Source organism: Carettochelys insculpta, chromosome 4 (assembly GCF_033958435.1).
Source record: "Carettochelys insculpta isolate YL-2023 chromosome 4, ASM3395843v1, whole genome shotgun sequence".
NCBI classification, from domain to species: domain Eukaryota; kingdom Metazoa; phylum Chordata; order Testudines; family Carettochelyidae; genus Carettochelys; species Carettochelys insculpta.
The window spans coordinates 110676831-110693548 of record NC_134140.1 but is presented as its reverse complement, the minus strand read 5'-3'; the positions used below and the strand labels follow the sequence as shown (position 1 = coordinate 110693548).

Here is a 16718-nt window from a genome sequence, read left to right as displayed (position 1 = left end):
GCCTTTCCTACTTTAACCGTTACTATTAATGTATCTTAAAAATTATTCTTAATTCCACAAGGGGAAAAAAAGGCACTGAAGTCCAGATGGTGACAGGTCAAATGATTCAGATACCCAAGCCTGTACTAACTGGAATGACTACTGATGCATAAAATTAATAAATAAAAGGAAAAAAAATACACTTTCATGTTTTGATCCTCTTTCATCCTCTTTATTTTATCTAGACAGCAGATTGTTTTGTTCAATTTTTTGTATATTTCCAGGAACTGAAAATTTTGTAATAGCTCAACTGTCTTGCTTATAAAAGTTACGATTTGGAATAGCCTCCCAATTTTAACATGCTGTGTTGCAATAAACAATGTCACAAATTAAACACTGAGGAAAATACATACAGCGCTGTTTCTTCCTAAATTCACCATTCCCCTTGAAAGGGAGGATTTATCAACCTGTATATGCCTGAAACAAAGGCATATACAAAGATTTTAAAAGATTAAGACATTTAATACATGCAGCTCAGTGTAAAAATAATCCAAGGCACATCTGAACCCTAACCAGTTAATACTGATCCACTTCTGAATGAAAACTTTGTTAAAAAAAAACATGGGACACCTTCTAGTAAGCGTACTTTTCCAGACTACCATATTTAAAAGAGAGCTTAGATAAGCATTCTATCATTTAGAATTCACAGCTCTCTCAGCTGCACACAGTATGGAACATTTTACATAGCACAGAATATACACCTGAAATATTCATTAATCCAGTCAATGTCTACACTGCAGTAAACTTTACACTGTCAAACTACATTACTGTGAGATGCTTGCTGGTGTACAGATGCAGGAACATGAGACTTGACCCCTTAAGTGAGACATTACAGCTTGCTACCTAGAAAACTTAGGTACGAATCCTTCAAAATCAACAATCTGCAGGAATTTTATTGTTATGAAAGGAACTATTTTTTAAAATGGTACATAAGTAAATAAGAATAAATAACTGTAGGGTGTGAGAAGACATTGTAATGGTCGAGAGTGCAGTCTGACCCCTCTGTGAATCCTCAGGAGAATCTAAACAGACCAGTCTGTGCAAGGTGAAAAGCTGCAAAATAACTGTCATGGGAACTACTGCACAACAAGCCACGCTTGCCAAGACTTCAAGGCTACACTGGCAGCAAGCCACAAGAGATAGTGATAAGAAATGCATAGGCAATTTTAGGCAATCTTATGTTAATGAGTTCAGCTTTATCAGCTAGTGTTAGGAGGCCTTTTACAGAGCCTCTCCCCGAGCGAAGCTCCAACGCATTGGGTCTTCCCCCACTGGTGACTGCGGCGTCTCCGGGGCTCCCATAGCAGGTGTCACGTGCTTTCAATAAACCAAATATAGCACTTGCCTTCTGGGTGCAGCCTCGTTTCTGGGAACCCAAGCCTGGTTGTTTACAATAACCATACCTTAATATACTGCTTAGGACAGTAAGGCTGTGGCCACACTCTGCCAAAACTTCAAAATGGCCATGCTAAGGGCCAAATCGAAGAATACTAATGAGGTGCCTCATTAGTATTCTTTGATTTGGCCCTTAGCATGGCCATTTCGAAGTTTCGGCTGAGTGTGGCCACAGCCTAAGACACTCACCTAACAACAGGTTATATACCACTATACCACTTATAGATGGTGATTGTGACAGGCGTGCTCCTTGGTGAAAGAATCACGTGATTGCAAAAAAATAATAAAGAAGCCTCCTCGCCAAAACAAAAACCCTCGAAGTTGTATATGTGATAATGATTATAAGCCAGCTGGGCAGCTGAACAATCTTCTCCGCATAAGTCAGAGTAGCCACAAAGCTACTTCAATTCATGTCAGTTATAATATCCTTCTTTGGAGTTTTTTTTCTAGGTGGGGATTGGCAGGAGACTTGTACCAGCCCTTCTGTTTCTCTTCTAGCCCAAAAAGCTCATCCCTTCTTCTGATATATCCCCTGCACCACTGGAGGAAGGGGGAAGGAGTGGAGCAGAGCTACTGGCATAAAACCAGTTATGCCTACTTTGTATCACTCTGTGATCCCATCATGTCATAAGAAGCATTAGGTACCACTGGCAGCTTTAATGTCACTATGTGTTGCTCCTGAGGCATAAAACAATGTCATGTGGATCTAGCATCCAGCCCACAATCTGAGAAGCAAGAGAATTAACTAATAGGGAAGCTTCTTTACCCTTTTTTCCATAGAGGAAGAGTTTCCACTATAAATCATACCTTCAGACTCTGCTGCATACCTACAGTTCTATTCATATTATTTATCAACCATTCTTGTACTACCTTAACCCACAACCAAAAAGATAGTAGTGACAAAAAGACCAATTTAAAGGATACTCTTCACTATTACGGATGTCAACTACCAGCAGTTTTGGCTTGCTAGATTTGGTTTTCTTTGTAGGTGTTTTGAAGTGGGTAGGTCCCGTGAGCTCACACAAATCAATCAGATCTTCTGCTGAGATCCGAGGTGACACTTCTGCCTTCAAATCATTCAACTGGATACAGTCCCTAGACTTTAAAGAGAAAAACAAAACCTTAAAAATGATGTAACTATTTGCCCTGTTATTGTAGTTGTGTTGGTCCCTCGTTATTAGAGAGACAAAATGGGTGAGGTCATAACTTTTAATGGATCAACTTCTGTTGGTGAGAGATACAAGCTTTCAAGCACATATTAACCTGAAGAAGAGGTCTGTGCAAGCTCAAAAGTTTGTCTCTTTGAATAACAGAAGTTGGTCGACAGAGCAGCTGGACTGGCTGGCTGCAATCTTGACAAATAGGTACTTGGAAGCACAGCAGACAGGGCTGCCCATTGGTCTGGATTCCCCATCTGTCAAGAGAAGGCTCCCCAGAGCATCCACACAGCTTTTGTTGTTGACAGCAGCGTTATGCCTTGTGGCTTAGAGGCAGAACGCTGCCAGAAACAGTGTTGAGTTTTGCCAACAAAACACGTTTTGTGAGTGCATGCTGAGTGAGTTTTGTTGGTGACACAGAAAAACTAATATTTGCCCAATCGCCTTTCCATTGTGAATCCGCTCACAAATATTCACAAGCTCAAATGTGTAGTGCTTTTGCTTTTTGCTATTATTGTGAAAAAACACGTATATAAGCAAAAAAAGAAAATTTAATGTATCCAGAACACCAGCAAAGTGAATCAGTGCATCTTGTTTATACAATGTATTTGTCAATAATAACGCATTCATGAATACAAAACTACTAAATAACAACAGATTTTATTTATAAGGAATTTCTGCTATACAACCACAAAATGGGAAAAGATGGTAACAATGTATATGGCAAGAGTTTTTCCAACCATAGTGCTTATTTTTAATTGTGTAATGGATGAATTTTTAAGAAGTTAATTTTAAAACAGCTCCTCAATATAAAATATACATCCACCCAATACAACCCATTTCCTGCCACCCCCACATAAAAAAGCCATAATAAACATATATAATTGGAAGAAAGCTCAAGCTCTGTAAGCATGATATAGGGAAGTAAATTCTAAGTCATGTAGACTCAAAGAATGCCTCTGCTGTTTAAATCTAGGGACTGTTGAAACTCCCTGCTGATTTTATGAAGGATGGCAAGATACCCAAGGACTTAAATTAGCAAATGCACCACACACCCATATTATTATCTCTGCATAGTACTCAACCAAAGTGAACAAGATCATATTCTCCAGTAACTCCTCCACGTACGGCAATTTTGTGTCACTAGCTAATGGGTTTGTATTGGGAAGTCTCAATACTTCAGCTTCAAGTGTAACCAGCTTGAACTTTTCCAAGTACTCGTACCAAAGCAAACAACTTTTTCTACATTTAGAAACTTCAGCACAAGACATGAGGTTTAGAGGCTTTAATGTACCACTGTATTATGCTTTATTGCAGTCTGCAAAAGTCGCATATACCTCCCCCAACTTCGTCCAGCTGGTATCATTGCCTATTAAAGGGATTTTCAGGTAATTGATGTGCATATTTAAATCTAGTAGTAAACAGCTAATAAGTCAGACACATATGCACAAAGGCTAAATTCATCTCTACTGTGCCAAAATGTAACCCTTCTGTACCCTATGGAACTTTTCTTCCTTACGCCATGACTTAATTTGGCCCTGTGCAACTTTTATGCTGCTACTGTTTTTGAGGTCAAACATAGGTGAAAGTTGTTTATAACTTCTGACTGTCCAGCTGTTTCCAATGAATTATTCTGGCTTGTCTGAAGACAAATCTGTGCAGGACAGCTGGAAACTGCTACAGTGAGCATCTTCTGGAAGCCATTTAGACTACTGTTTTGCTGACTTATTGGTGAAATACTTTTTCTGTGTTAATTAAAAGGTAGCCATTTTGTTTAGAAGATCCAAATGTGTGCTTTGCAATTCTTCCATACATAACAAAGGTGTAAGGCCACTTCTCAACAGTGTCACTTGTAACACAGGTATTACTCCCATTAACATTACTGGACATTCTGTGCATATTATGCAGTAAATAAAACCCAGACGTAAAATACAAAAAAGAAAAATTAAGAAATTTAAATATGTTCCTACACTACTGAAGAATATTACTGCATTGATTTTAAGGGTTAATACAAAAAACTGCTGTTTAAAAGCAGGATTATTTTAATAGTATTTGGAGGTGGCTGAATTTTAATGTTTCAATAAAAATAAAACCATAGCTCATGGAATTATCTTTGCCACCTAGTCTCTTGTATATATGTACAGATGTATTCATACCGATTCAGCTTCTACCTCATTATTTGCTTTGCAACTTTCATTTATCAATGAGAAAGCATACATAAGGGAACAGGTGTGTTAATTCTCAGGCGACACAGAGACAATGATAATAAGAGTATTTAAAAGTACTGACGAGACTATGATTTTCCTGTCCCATGAACATTTTCAAGATATTGAAACATTTTCCTGCCTCAAATTGGGATGAAGTGACAAAATATTTATAAGTTTTTCAAATCAAAACTCTAAAAAAAAAATTGATCTCAATCAATCAAAACAATTTCAAAGCATTTCATTTTAATTTTGATCTTCTTTCTCTTATAACCTTTGTGTCTTTATTTACTAAATCTTCAAAACAAAGTCATTTAAGCTCAGAAAAATGAAACAAACATTCTCCTCCCAAGCATTTTCAAATCAGATACATCAAAACCAACAAAATATTTTCCAAACAGTTTCAGTTCTAATGAATCAGCATTTTCCAGAAAAAAAAACACTACCCAGTACAAAGAAATATAATTGATCAGGTCTACGATTAATTAATTCAAGTAATTATTACAAGTTCGAACACTTGCTTCTGTAGCTTGTTGTAACATGCGGCAGCTTATACTACTAAGGTAGAACCCTCAAAGGTATGAACACCAGTGTTGCAAACTGACCTGTCAACTGGACACCATGTGAAACTGGAAGTAACCAATCAGGCAGCAGAGGAGACCAAAGATAAGAAAGAAAGCAAGAAGCAAATATTGTATAGTACCACACCTGTATTACATTTTAAAGTTGGGCACATACGTGCTACATACCCCGCCCCAGCTGCCAACGCAAGGCAACTGGACGTTGGCACAGCAGTAGCTCTGCTGGTATCTGTGCCATTTTCAGCCCCCTCTCCAGCTGGGAGAGGGCTGCTCTGTTTTTATATATACACTCCAGGTGGGGGGAGGTGGGGGAACAAGCTTGCAAACCCAGCCTGACAAAAGATGCCTGCAAGGAGGGTTTAGGATTTAGGAGGGAGCTCAACTGTGGCTGGAGCCTGACGTGTCAGCTACTGGAGATGGACTTCACACTGTGCTTTGTTCATAGTTTCAAACGTTTCAGAATTACAGACACAACCTCTGCTCCTGAGGCGTCTAACTCTTCAGGTTCTACTGTATTATCAATTTCCTAGTCTAAACAGTTTATGATCGTCTTTACAGTTTTGCTACAAACGAGGGAAAAGAATTACATGTAGGTGCTGGAGAAACAGTACAGGGAAAATTAAAGCTACACAACAAAGGAATGGCGTTGTACAGCATACCTCCGAAAAGTGCTTCTGCCAGCCTAGGTACAGTAATACTTACCTTTGCAATCATCAGGGAATCAAAAAGGTATTCGTAATTATAGACAGAATCTATTGGACTAAAGAGAACATGTTTACTTACCAAACTGTTTTTTCTGGTATGTGTGTTACAGCTTTCAGAACATTACAATTTAGAAACATGTAGTCTCTACCATGACATGTATTCAGAGTGCAGGATTTTATTTTTTTTTTTAACCACAGTGAAAATAATAAAGGATACTGTACTTTATGACAAAAAAAAAGATACTCTTGAGTTTCTTGTTATTCTTAATTTCAGTATAATAGAATACCAAAGAAAAAAAAGAATATTTTAACCTTAACTCAGCCTCCATGTACATTTTCATTAGGACAGTCTTTAATTATATGACCACATATAATTCCCACCCCCCCATGGAAAGTGGGGGGAGGTGGGAGAAGTAAAGTTGAACAAGCAACCTTAAATCTGGCATCTCCCATGTTAGTCTAAAAGACACCATAATCATCAAAATCCCATGGTACGCCCAAAGAGTAAATAGGGAAAAAGTGTTCCAAAAGTAAGGCGATGCCTGCACTCTGAGTTAGGGATGCAGGATCCCTGCTCACATAATACACTTGTGCTAGCACTCACTGGGCTACCAGGAGCGTAAACTACAGTGTAGCCACAACAACACTGGTACCAGCAGCAGATGCATGGTTGAGCTGTGTGGAGTACATGTTCAGTGGTTTCAGGAGGATTTGTATTCAGCCCAGCTCAGCGGTGTCTCCACTGCTTTACCCAGCCTTTTCTGTACATTTGTTATCTAGCACTTGTGTTTAAAAACTTCAAGAAGCCCAAGTCTGTTCAATTCTTCTTCTTCTTTGGTATTTCCTGTATATGTTTTGCATCATTTCCACTCTCCCCCATGATTCTGTAATTTCACAGCACATCATAAGATGCAAATTCACTTTCCACACCATTTCCTTTTGATCCCCAGGTTTTTTTTTTTTCATTTTACTGTTTTAATTATATTGACTGTTCCACCTAGTTTTGTTATTAATGTTTTCACTTTTGTATTGAGAGGTGTGCTAAGCTATCAGAATAACCCTCTCCGCAGCATTCTTTATGAACTGAAGTGATGAAAAACTACTTATGTCCAGGCCAGAAGAAAGGATGTTGCAATAATTGAGACATGAGGTAAGAGCCTGGCTGAGCATTTTAGTTGTATGAATAAACAGGAAAGGCCATATCTTTGAGAGGTGATGCAGCTCGAACCTCAAATATTTAGGAATAGTCTGAATGTGAGGACTTTGATACATGAATCGAAGATGATACCCACATTAGAGGCCAGAGTGACACACAGAATAGTGATGCTTTCTACAGTGATTGAGAAAGAAGGTGAAGAGGTGGTCATTGGAGGAAGACTCAGAGTTCTGCTATGGCCATGTTGAGCTTAAGCTGATCTCTAGATTTTTGGTCAAAATTTTTAACGTCTACCTGTACCCGGTGACTAGCTTCACCCCTTTTTCTGGTGATGTCATGGTAGTAGGCACCAATTTCCAGCTGTGGAGGGAAGGGAGCAAGAGCCCATTAGAAAATAAGTCTCCTGTGAGATGAAGAGCAGCAGTTTCTGGCAATTCACCATTTTATATTAATTTAAAAAAAAAAGTCACCAAACTGTAAAGATAAAATAGCTCCCATTTAGGAGCTTGAGTCAGTTCCTAATATTAAGCAGCAGCCTCCTGGACATCCGAGGACTACTTACATTCTTGAGGTTAAAATATATTTGCTGAATCAATGCATAGTTAAAAACAAAAAACAATAGGAAATGAGAACTGAAATAAGTCACTAGGTTATAACTAACTGAAGTTCTAATGGCAATAAGGCTCATTCATAGTTGCATGTAAAAAAGAAGGGGTCCAAAAAGACCAGGACGCCTAGGAAGAAAAACAAAAAACAAAACAAATACAGTACAAACAGCATAGAAGGAGGTATTTATAACTTATGTTCTTCTATTACCTTTCTGATATGATCTACTTAGGATTTTCTATACTGTGTACAGGGAAAGTTCCCACAATTTTTCTTTTAAATAATGAAAAGTAAAATTAAGGCTATACAGTTCATGAACGATATCAGGGTATGCATTAAGCCTCCTCGCACACCTGTATAGAGAAATGTGTGAATATACATACAGAGTTGTGATTTATAGTTATTTTACAAGATAGGCTGAAAGGTCAAATTAACACAAAGAGAACTGTAATCACAATACAGGGATGAACCAAACACTGTTACTCACAAAATATAAAAGAGTAAGACAGCAAGAGAGAGAGAGAGCGAGCAAGCATGCACTCAACCACATTCCACTCACTGTTCTTGGTACCGACTTTACCACTTCAGCTGGCAAACACTTGTAAGACATTGTGTCTCCTGCCCTTTTCTTTAAAAGTCCTTTCAAATCTGTTCCTACCCACTCTGCAGTAAAATTCCTGAACTTTTATCTTCCCGTATCCTAATGTCAGAGTGGGATTGCCTTTTAGAAAATTCAGCACTAAGAACCTGTTCACCAGGGAATGCTGATTAACAGCCAGACACAACTGAGAAAAAAGATTTATGTGAGCTGACATTGGAAATCTACTCTCATCCCAGGGTGTTTCCTTGACTACACCCTAAATCCTTTAAATTACAGCACTTGTTTTTCTCACCCCATTAACCTTTAAACAGGGCCTGGGAATTACTAAACTGTATGAGTTTACTGCTCTTAATAAAAAAGGAGCATTAGGCATGTTAATGATTTTAATATTAGGAATTAAAGGTACATAAATACTCTGAAATTGGAAGCTGAGCTTCAGAAAGATTAAAGCTTCACTGGTAGGCCACACAATCACAGCTTCCATCTCATTTTCCATTAAGCTGTAATTTCTGATTGGCATTTTATCCTGGCTTTCTTATGCAGATATACCTTTATGAGAAAGAAATTACATGCTTCTGATTCTGCTGGTTCTCATAGCTCTTGCATTTATGTGAGATTGGGTCCAGGAAACAGAATGGCTAAAGACAGGTTGGAGGTTTATTGCTTTTGTTATTAAATGAATATGACATTCCCTCTCCATTAAAAAGTGTTTGTTTTTCAGAAACACAGGTATTTCAGCACTCAACTAAATCAACTTTAATTTGTGCAAGGGACCAAGTAAGACATTTGCTGCAAACTTTCAAATGCCTTAGGAAACGTGTTGTCTGAAGGCGGCATTCCATACAATGTTACCTGTACTATACCTATAGGAGCCTAGGCAGGGAGGAAGCCCCATGGACAGCCAGGCCAGGGAGCCCAGCTGACCAGCTGGGACTGGAGCTTCACTCCCCCGCCATAAACCCCACAGTGGAAAGCAAGCAGGCGGCAGCCAGCCCAGCCAGCAGGCCTCCTCATCTGCCTGACCCCCTCTGGTCTGGCAAATTCCCACATTCAGGACCACTCAGGTCCCAAGCATGCTGGACCAGGGCAGTACAACCTGTACCATGTTTTCAGGCCAGTAGATTTTCTAGCGCTCGATCTGAGAATTGCTTATTATTTCAGCCAGGAAACAAGAAAGCAGAAGACTACAAGCAAATATCAATATACTGTGAACTGGAAAAGACTGCTGCAAATCAAATGATGATACTTATTGCAAAGATGTCACTCACCACACTAGTTTGCTCCCTCTCATTTAACATATATAAAGAAGGCTCTCTTAATATACATAATAATTTACACCTAAACATCGCAAACTTCAAAAAAGTTAGGGCCCCAATGTTCTAGGTAGCTTACCAACATCGCATATGACAGACTATTCTCAGACTGACAAGACGTAACAGGTGGATGAAACGATAAGGATTCCCCCCGTCCTCTCCCCCGCCCTGAGACTAGCTATATTCACAGAAAAACACTTATCAGCACTAGTCAGTCTATTATGATCAAAATTCGCTACTGTCACATAGGAGACAGGGGGACCAAGCAGCAGGGCATGGGACCGAGTGGTCAAAACAGGATCTGGCCTGGCAGAGCTGAAGGCCTGGTCAGCAAACATGTCCATGGTTGAACTCAAGATTTCTAGGAAGATAGGAACTAGGGCTGGAGCATCAGAAGGCATGAACTGGAGTAAGGCCTGGGGCAGGATACAGGTCTGGCTCAAATGCAGGTGTGGAATGCAATGAGGAGCCACTGGCAGTTGTTGCAATGCTTAAATGATCTGTTGGCAATAACCTGTTGGCACAGCTAGTTAGTGAGGGTTTACTGGGCCCAGCCAAGTACCTTGGGTTGCTAGGTGACTGGGCACAGAGCCAGCTGAATTCTTGATAATCATTCATCTAGATCATTGTTTCCCAAACTGTGTTCCATGGAACACTGGTGGTCCGTGCAATGTGAACAGGTGTTTGTTGAAAAAATTTTAGTGGTAGAGATATTTTTCCTTCTAAAATAGTGAATAAGAAATTATGTGTATCAAAAATACTAAGGTATTTGATTGTAGGCATATTAATATTTATAAGATGCTCATAATAGTATAATTATTATGCAACTCATGCCGAAACAGAGATGTCAAAATGCTGTTCCCATTAAAAAAATGCTAAATAGTCCTTATTTTTATTTTCCAGTAGTTTTCTGTAAAAACAACACATTTATAAAAATACAAAATTTAAAAATATGTTTCCATACCTTATTTGTTTTACGTTTCTTTTTCATAAAATTGGTGTTTAAGCTTTAAGGAGGACAGTCCTTTTTTAAAACAATGTTGTCCTTTCTATTTTTGTACAAAATAACAACACTAGCCATCCTTCTTTCCCGTTATATTGACATTTTCCTTTTGGTTTGTTCTTAATTTTTATACTTTATTATAGGGTTGCTTACCAACCTCCTATCAGAAGGACATTCAGATGATTTTCTCTTGTTATTTTTTGTTCTTTGTAAAACAAAAGACATCTTAAAAACCTAACTCTTTTAAATCACCTTTTGAGCATTACACGGAGCAGTGTTTTGGTATGAAACACCCAACCGGCACGTGTGTGTTTTGTCAATGCCCAAAAGTGTTGTGTGGCCAAATTAGTCTGGGAAATGCTAATAGATAATATCAGATGGCAGTTTTCAGAGAAGTCAGTCTTAAGGATGAAAAAATGGTAGCTTTGTGCATCTATCCCCAAAAGAGCTTCAGACTTTTTCTAAACTATCTGAAACAGGTACGTGGATGTTGCTGCTAAGTTTCATTCAAACTGAGAGTTTTTTAGTCTCTATAACTGGGTAGATGGAATCTGCTCAGAACTTCTGCAAAAGACAGTGGGCACTTGTTAATATTGTCCTTTTGTTCATGAAGAAAATATTATTACCATTACGTAAGGTTGGTTTAGAAAGTGTAAAGTGCTTTACCAACATGCCCACTGCTGAAGACATTCCTGCTTACATCCACGAGTAATCAAACCAGGGAAGGGGGTAAATTAGATCAGAGAAACAAGGAGAGAATGCCTGGCAGAAGTGACTAGGAGAAAAAAGTCAATTGTTAAAGAGGAGTCACAGAAACGCTCTTTCATCTTATTCTCTCATATTCAATCAAGAATGCACAGATCTTCTAATATGGTAAACCACACACACAGAGATCTTTTCACAATCTACAAAGCATGCTGTTTTGCCAGAAGTGCTTGTTACTAAGCAAATCCACTTCTCTCCCCCTGTAATAACAGAACTGGATGATTAAATGGACTTAGCGAGCAGAAAGGAAAATTCTCCACTATGTACTGCTGGGTGGGCAAGCTGCAAAGTCTCATATGCTGCCGGCTCAGTAGAAAGGTTAAATACATCTCCCTACCACTGTGGGAAACCATTTGAAATAATTAAGCTTAGCTGCAGTCTAGCTGTGTCTTAACCACACAAAGCACAGGTTAATGTAAAAAAGTTCAAAGGGAACCCGTGCAAGTAATGAAACTGGAACAAAGGGACAACTTCTTGCACTTACAACCGGAGACTAATTTCTTACATTTTCTGGATACCATTTCCTTTCGAAATTATAAGTAATTAGACTTAGTAGTAAGCTATGTTACTCAGCATTAGGAAAGAAACGTTCATGGAAGAACGCTATTTGTTAAGTACCAGCTGAACCTTTCTCGTCCAGCACCCTTTGGTGCTGGTGCTGGATGACAAATTTGCTGGATGATGGGTGGTCAACATTTTCTAGTATATTACCAACACTTCTGCTGCTTACTGGGCTCTTAGAAGATATTTATGGGTAAATTACAGCTAAATAACAACACAGAACACTGAGAGCCAAGACTGGTGGACTTTATGGGACCACAGGACGCTTGGCCACACCCTTATAAGTGGTCATCCAGCTAACTGAAAGCATGCTAGATTATGGAGTTCCTGGATGAGAGAATTCCAGATTAGACAGGTTCAACCTGTAGTTGTAACATTGTTTTATACCTCACTTAAAAAAACCCATGTATTAGCATGAAGATTAAAATCCCCCCTACAATTATGATCAGTTCCATTTGGCAGACATTGATTTTTTCCTGAATAGTAAGAGCGAGATAGCCGTGTTAGTCTACATTCCATCAAAATGAAAAGCAGTCCAGTAGCACTTTAAAGACTAAGAAAATAATTTATCAGGTGGTGAGCTTCACTATTTATTATCAAGGTGAGCAAATCAGAGTAGGGGGTGGGGAGAGTCAAGAATTAGATAAAGCCAAGTATAGATAAAGATAGCCAAGATAAAGCCATACTTGGTTTTATCTAATTCTTGACTCCCTCCCCGCTCTTCTGCCCCTCTACTCTCTGATTTGCTCATCTTGGTAATATTTTTCTGATTTGTCAATCTTGATTACTATTTTTGGTTCTCTGTGCCTTAAATATTGAGTCTGTTCTGGTATGGCTATGGTCTGAAGAAGTGGGTTTGTCCCACAAAAGCTTATCACCTAATAAATTATTTTGTTAGTCTTTAAAGTGCTACTGGACTGCTCTTTTGTTCTGAAAATCTGTGTTTTACTGAAAAGGAACTTTAAGAATTGCCTATAAAGAGAGAGTACCAAGCTCTCTTTTATATTCAAATTCGACACATTAACACATGGTTTGAACCAGGGCGCACATTACGTGGGCCACTATATGGACTCTTTTACACTCTTTGTTTTACTGGACTCTTGACTTCCCCAACTCCTACTGCCCCTCTGCTCTTCTGATTTGCCCACCTTGATTACAATTTTTCTGATTTGTCAACCTTGATAACTATTTTTGGTTCTCTGTGCCTTAAATAGTGAGTCTGCTCTGGTATGACTAGGGTCTGAAGAAGTGGGTCTATCCCACAAAAGCTCACCACCTAATAAATTATGTTGTTAGTCTTTAAAGTGCTACTGGACTACTTTTTTGTTTTGATCTTTTTCCTGGGGGTCTATTAGAGCTCGAAATTATCAGTTCCTTCTATTTTATGGATTAGCATTAGCAACAGCTTTGGAAGTCTGTTAGGTGCAGGGAGGGCCTGCTGAGAGACCACAACACACTGGGTCCTACATCAAAAGTGGGAAATATGAATATTTTTCAGGAAAGTATTTAGGATTCATATTTCAAAGTTTAACAATGTGGTTATAATCAGCTAAGGTACTCAAAATGAGATCTGTGCTCCACGACTATCCTCTCTGTGACTCTGATACATCTTCTCAATTTACAAATCAAGGTCTCAGTCCCATAAACTTTTACACACATGAATAGTTCCATTAATGTCAATGGAATTGACTCCATGTACAAATTTAATCATGTGCATAAGTATCTGCATCGTTCGGTCCCCAACCAATATTCTTCCACATTCATTGCAAGCCCAGCCTGGAATCTGAAGGCCAAACAGTCTTCTTTCTTCCATTTATATTGTCATCCAAAGTACGGAACCTTAGTTGATAATGTTGCCGGATGAGAAAAAATGCTTCCTTTTTCTTAGCTTGACTTACTCTAGAACCGTGTTTCTCAACCTTTTTTTTTTTTTATAAAGTACCCCTTTAAAAATTATAAGTAACCCCAGCACCCACAATTTTCAGACAATTTTTTTTCTACCACTACAACACATTTGTTCAAACAACTTAATTGTAACTGGTTGGTTGGAAGAAATTGCCTGTAGGCAACAAATTTGCCATCGTACTCATGATTGTGCAAAGAGGATAAATGAAAAAAAATAGATGAACATTAAATTCAATTTTATTCATGCATATGGATATGTTTTTATGCAAATATCAATGAACAGTGATCAATGAAATTACAAGAAAAAATATAATTAATTTAATGTGAAATTTGAGCTTGTTCAGATTAAATCAAATGTTCAAACCTAGGTTTCAAACTTCTGACGGCCACAATTAAATCAATGTTTCTGATATGGTTTCCTGTGTACTACCTTCTTCCACAGCTACAGTTCTATTCTTTATTTTCACAAGGAACTGGTCCATTTTAAACACTTTCAGTTGTAATTATAAATACTAAACTAAAATTGTACAAATAGCAATTTTATCACTTACTTCAGATAACAAGCGTAATATTCCAGAGCCAGGCACTCCCTGCTTTAACCCAATCCCCCCTCCTCCAGAGCAAGACACCACCATCCCACTGTAATCCAATGCCAGCGGCCCACCGGAGCTATCACTGCTGACGCCACCATCACCACAGCTACATGCTTCTCCCTCCAAGCACTAGGGAGGGATGCGTGCACAGAGTGGAACACAGCATCTCGTGACTCTGAGCATTTTATTGCTCAAAGAGCTACATATGCCTCCAGCGTACATACCTCCCATCTCTCATGTACCCCAAGGGCATACCACCATGTTGAGAAACACTGCTCTAGAACGTTGGCAGCAGTAACAGTGCACTGCTAGTGTACTGATAGGACATGAACATGATGAAAGGCTTCATCCTCAGCAGGGAAATTTTTCAAGAACTTCCTACCATTCTTAACACCAGTTTAGATCCATCAGCACTGAGACCCCTACTAAAGACATGCTTTGTCTGCTGCTGTTGTTGTAAGTCCCTTGTCATCTAGCTCTTCTTGCTAGCCAAATTTGTTGATTCTAGAGTAATGGACACCTAGGCTACGTATACATTGCAGCCCTATTTTGAAATAAACTGTTCCAGAATAGCTATTCCAAAATGGCTTATTTCAAAATAACAGCTACATGAAAAATGGATTTCAAACTAGCACCCAGCTATTTCAAAGTAGCATGTTGGACACTGAGTGCTTATTTGAAACTAGTGCTATTGGAGGTCCTTATGGCTTATTTTCAAATAGAGCTATTCTGTGTATTACCAGCACCTATTAAAATAGTTATTTAGTTATAGTTATTTATTTATTTTGAAATAGGCATCATTAGTCCTGCCGTGAGGTTTACCTATTTCAAAATAATGCACCCACTATTTCGATTTTATTTTGAAATAGTGGGTGTGCAATATAAAGGATCACAAATTTATTTTGAAATAACAGTTGCTATTTTGGAATAACTCTGCAATGTAGATGTAGCCGTAGAGTTAGACAAATGGAAGTTGTCGGTAAGAAGGAAAAGAATTTATTTATTATTTTGATAAGGCAGATAACTTGTGTGATCTCCAGACTGGTGTATGTGGAATGAGGTTGCTGCTACAGCTCATTAGACTGTTTTGATCCCTTATAAAGTAATTGCTATAATGTTCTGTAGTAATGGTTCAAATGCCTATACTATAATGTTTAGGACAATTACTATAAAAACCTGAATTTCTATAAAGTTGCGAGGGGAAAAAAACTGAGAAAGCAGTAATGATGAAAATGACTGAAAGGACTGACTTCACAAAAATGTTAACTAAATATGTACAGCCTAGCTAAACATCTGGGCTGTAAATGGGGGAAAAATAACTGTGACAAGTATTTGAAGGGTATGAAAGCTCCGGAAGAACTGAATTGTTAAAAGGGACTTGTAACTAGAGTGACAGCACGATGCTGACAAAATAATTTAGGATGACTATCTTGAAAATCTATTTAATCTTAAGAAAGCAGTGCAAGTTCCATTTAAAAGACCTTTTAAAATTAGGGAATTTAAATACGCACCCTGCAAGGGTAAGAGAAGGGACTGGTTGACCCAGTGGATTTTTCCTATCCTGATACTAACAGGTATCTGCCCTAGAATACTTGAAACCAGAGTGGTCTAGTGATTCACTCCCATGAAGCATGGTATGCAGTGCATGCTCCCTCTGTTACCACATATTTTACAAATAAAGATGGTTTGCAACCCTGGTACGCATTTCTTTCTAATCATTGTTAAGCTAACAGGCATCATTTGATCACTCACTGTGGACATCTTGCAGGAGAATCTCACCAAAGTGTAACAATTCAATCATTAATGAATCCTCATTAGACATTTAAAAAAAAACCAAAAAGGGGTGATCCGAGCATGGGGAAGGCTGGGTAACAGTACTATTTCTCACATCCAGAAAAAGATCTTGAAGACACTACAAATTAAAATGCTGTCCTTGTCACAATTTGCTGTGTCTTAAGTTAAGCATCGGATATTATAAAGCACTGCACAATAGACAAATTCTGTTTCCACTGAAGTCAGTTTTACAGTGCAGTTCAACGAGAGCAGAGTTCAGTCAAATGGGCTGACAATGAAAACCATGTATTTGGTATTTATTACCACTGTAAGCCACAGAACATGGCAGCCTTCCAGTACCG

General features: G+C 38.5%; 1 protein-coding gene across 1 annotated transcript in view; it reads right to left on the bottom strand.

Annotated features, from left to right (window-relative positions):
* TBCK (TBC1 domain containing kinase) overlaps positions 1–16718 on the bottom strand; it is a 165434-nt gene that overhangs the window by 20838 nt on the left and 127878 nt on the right. The window contains exon 26 of the mRNA XM_074993470.1: positions 2359–2534. Coding sequence (XP_074849571.1) covers positions 2359–2534 — 176 coding nt within the window. The remainder of the gene's footprint in view (positions 1–2358; positions 2535–16718) is intronic.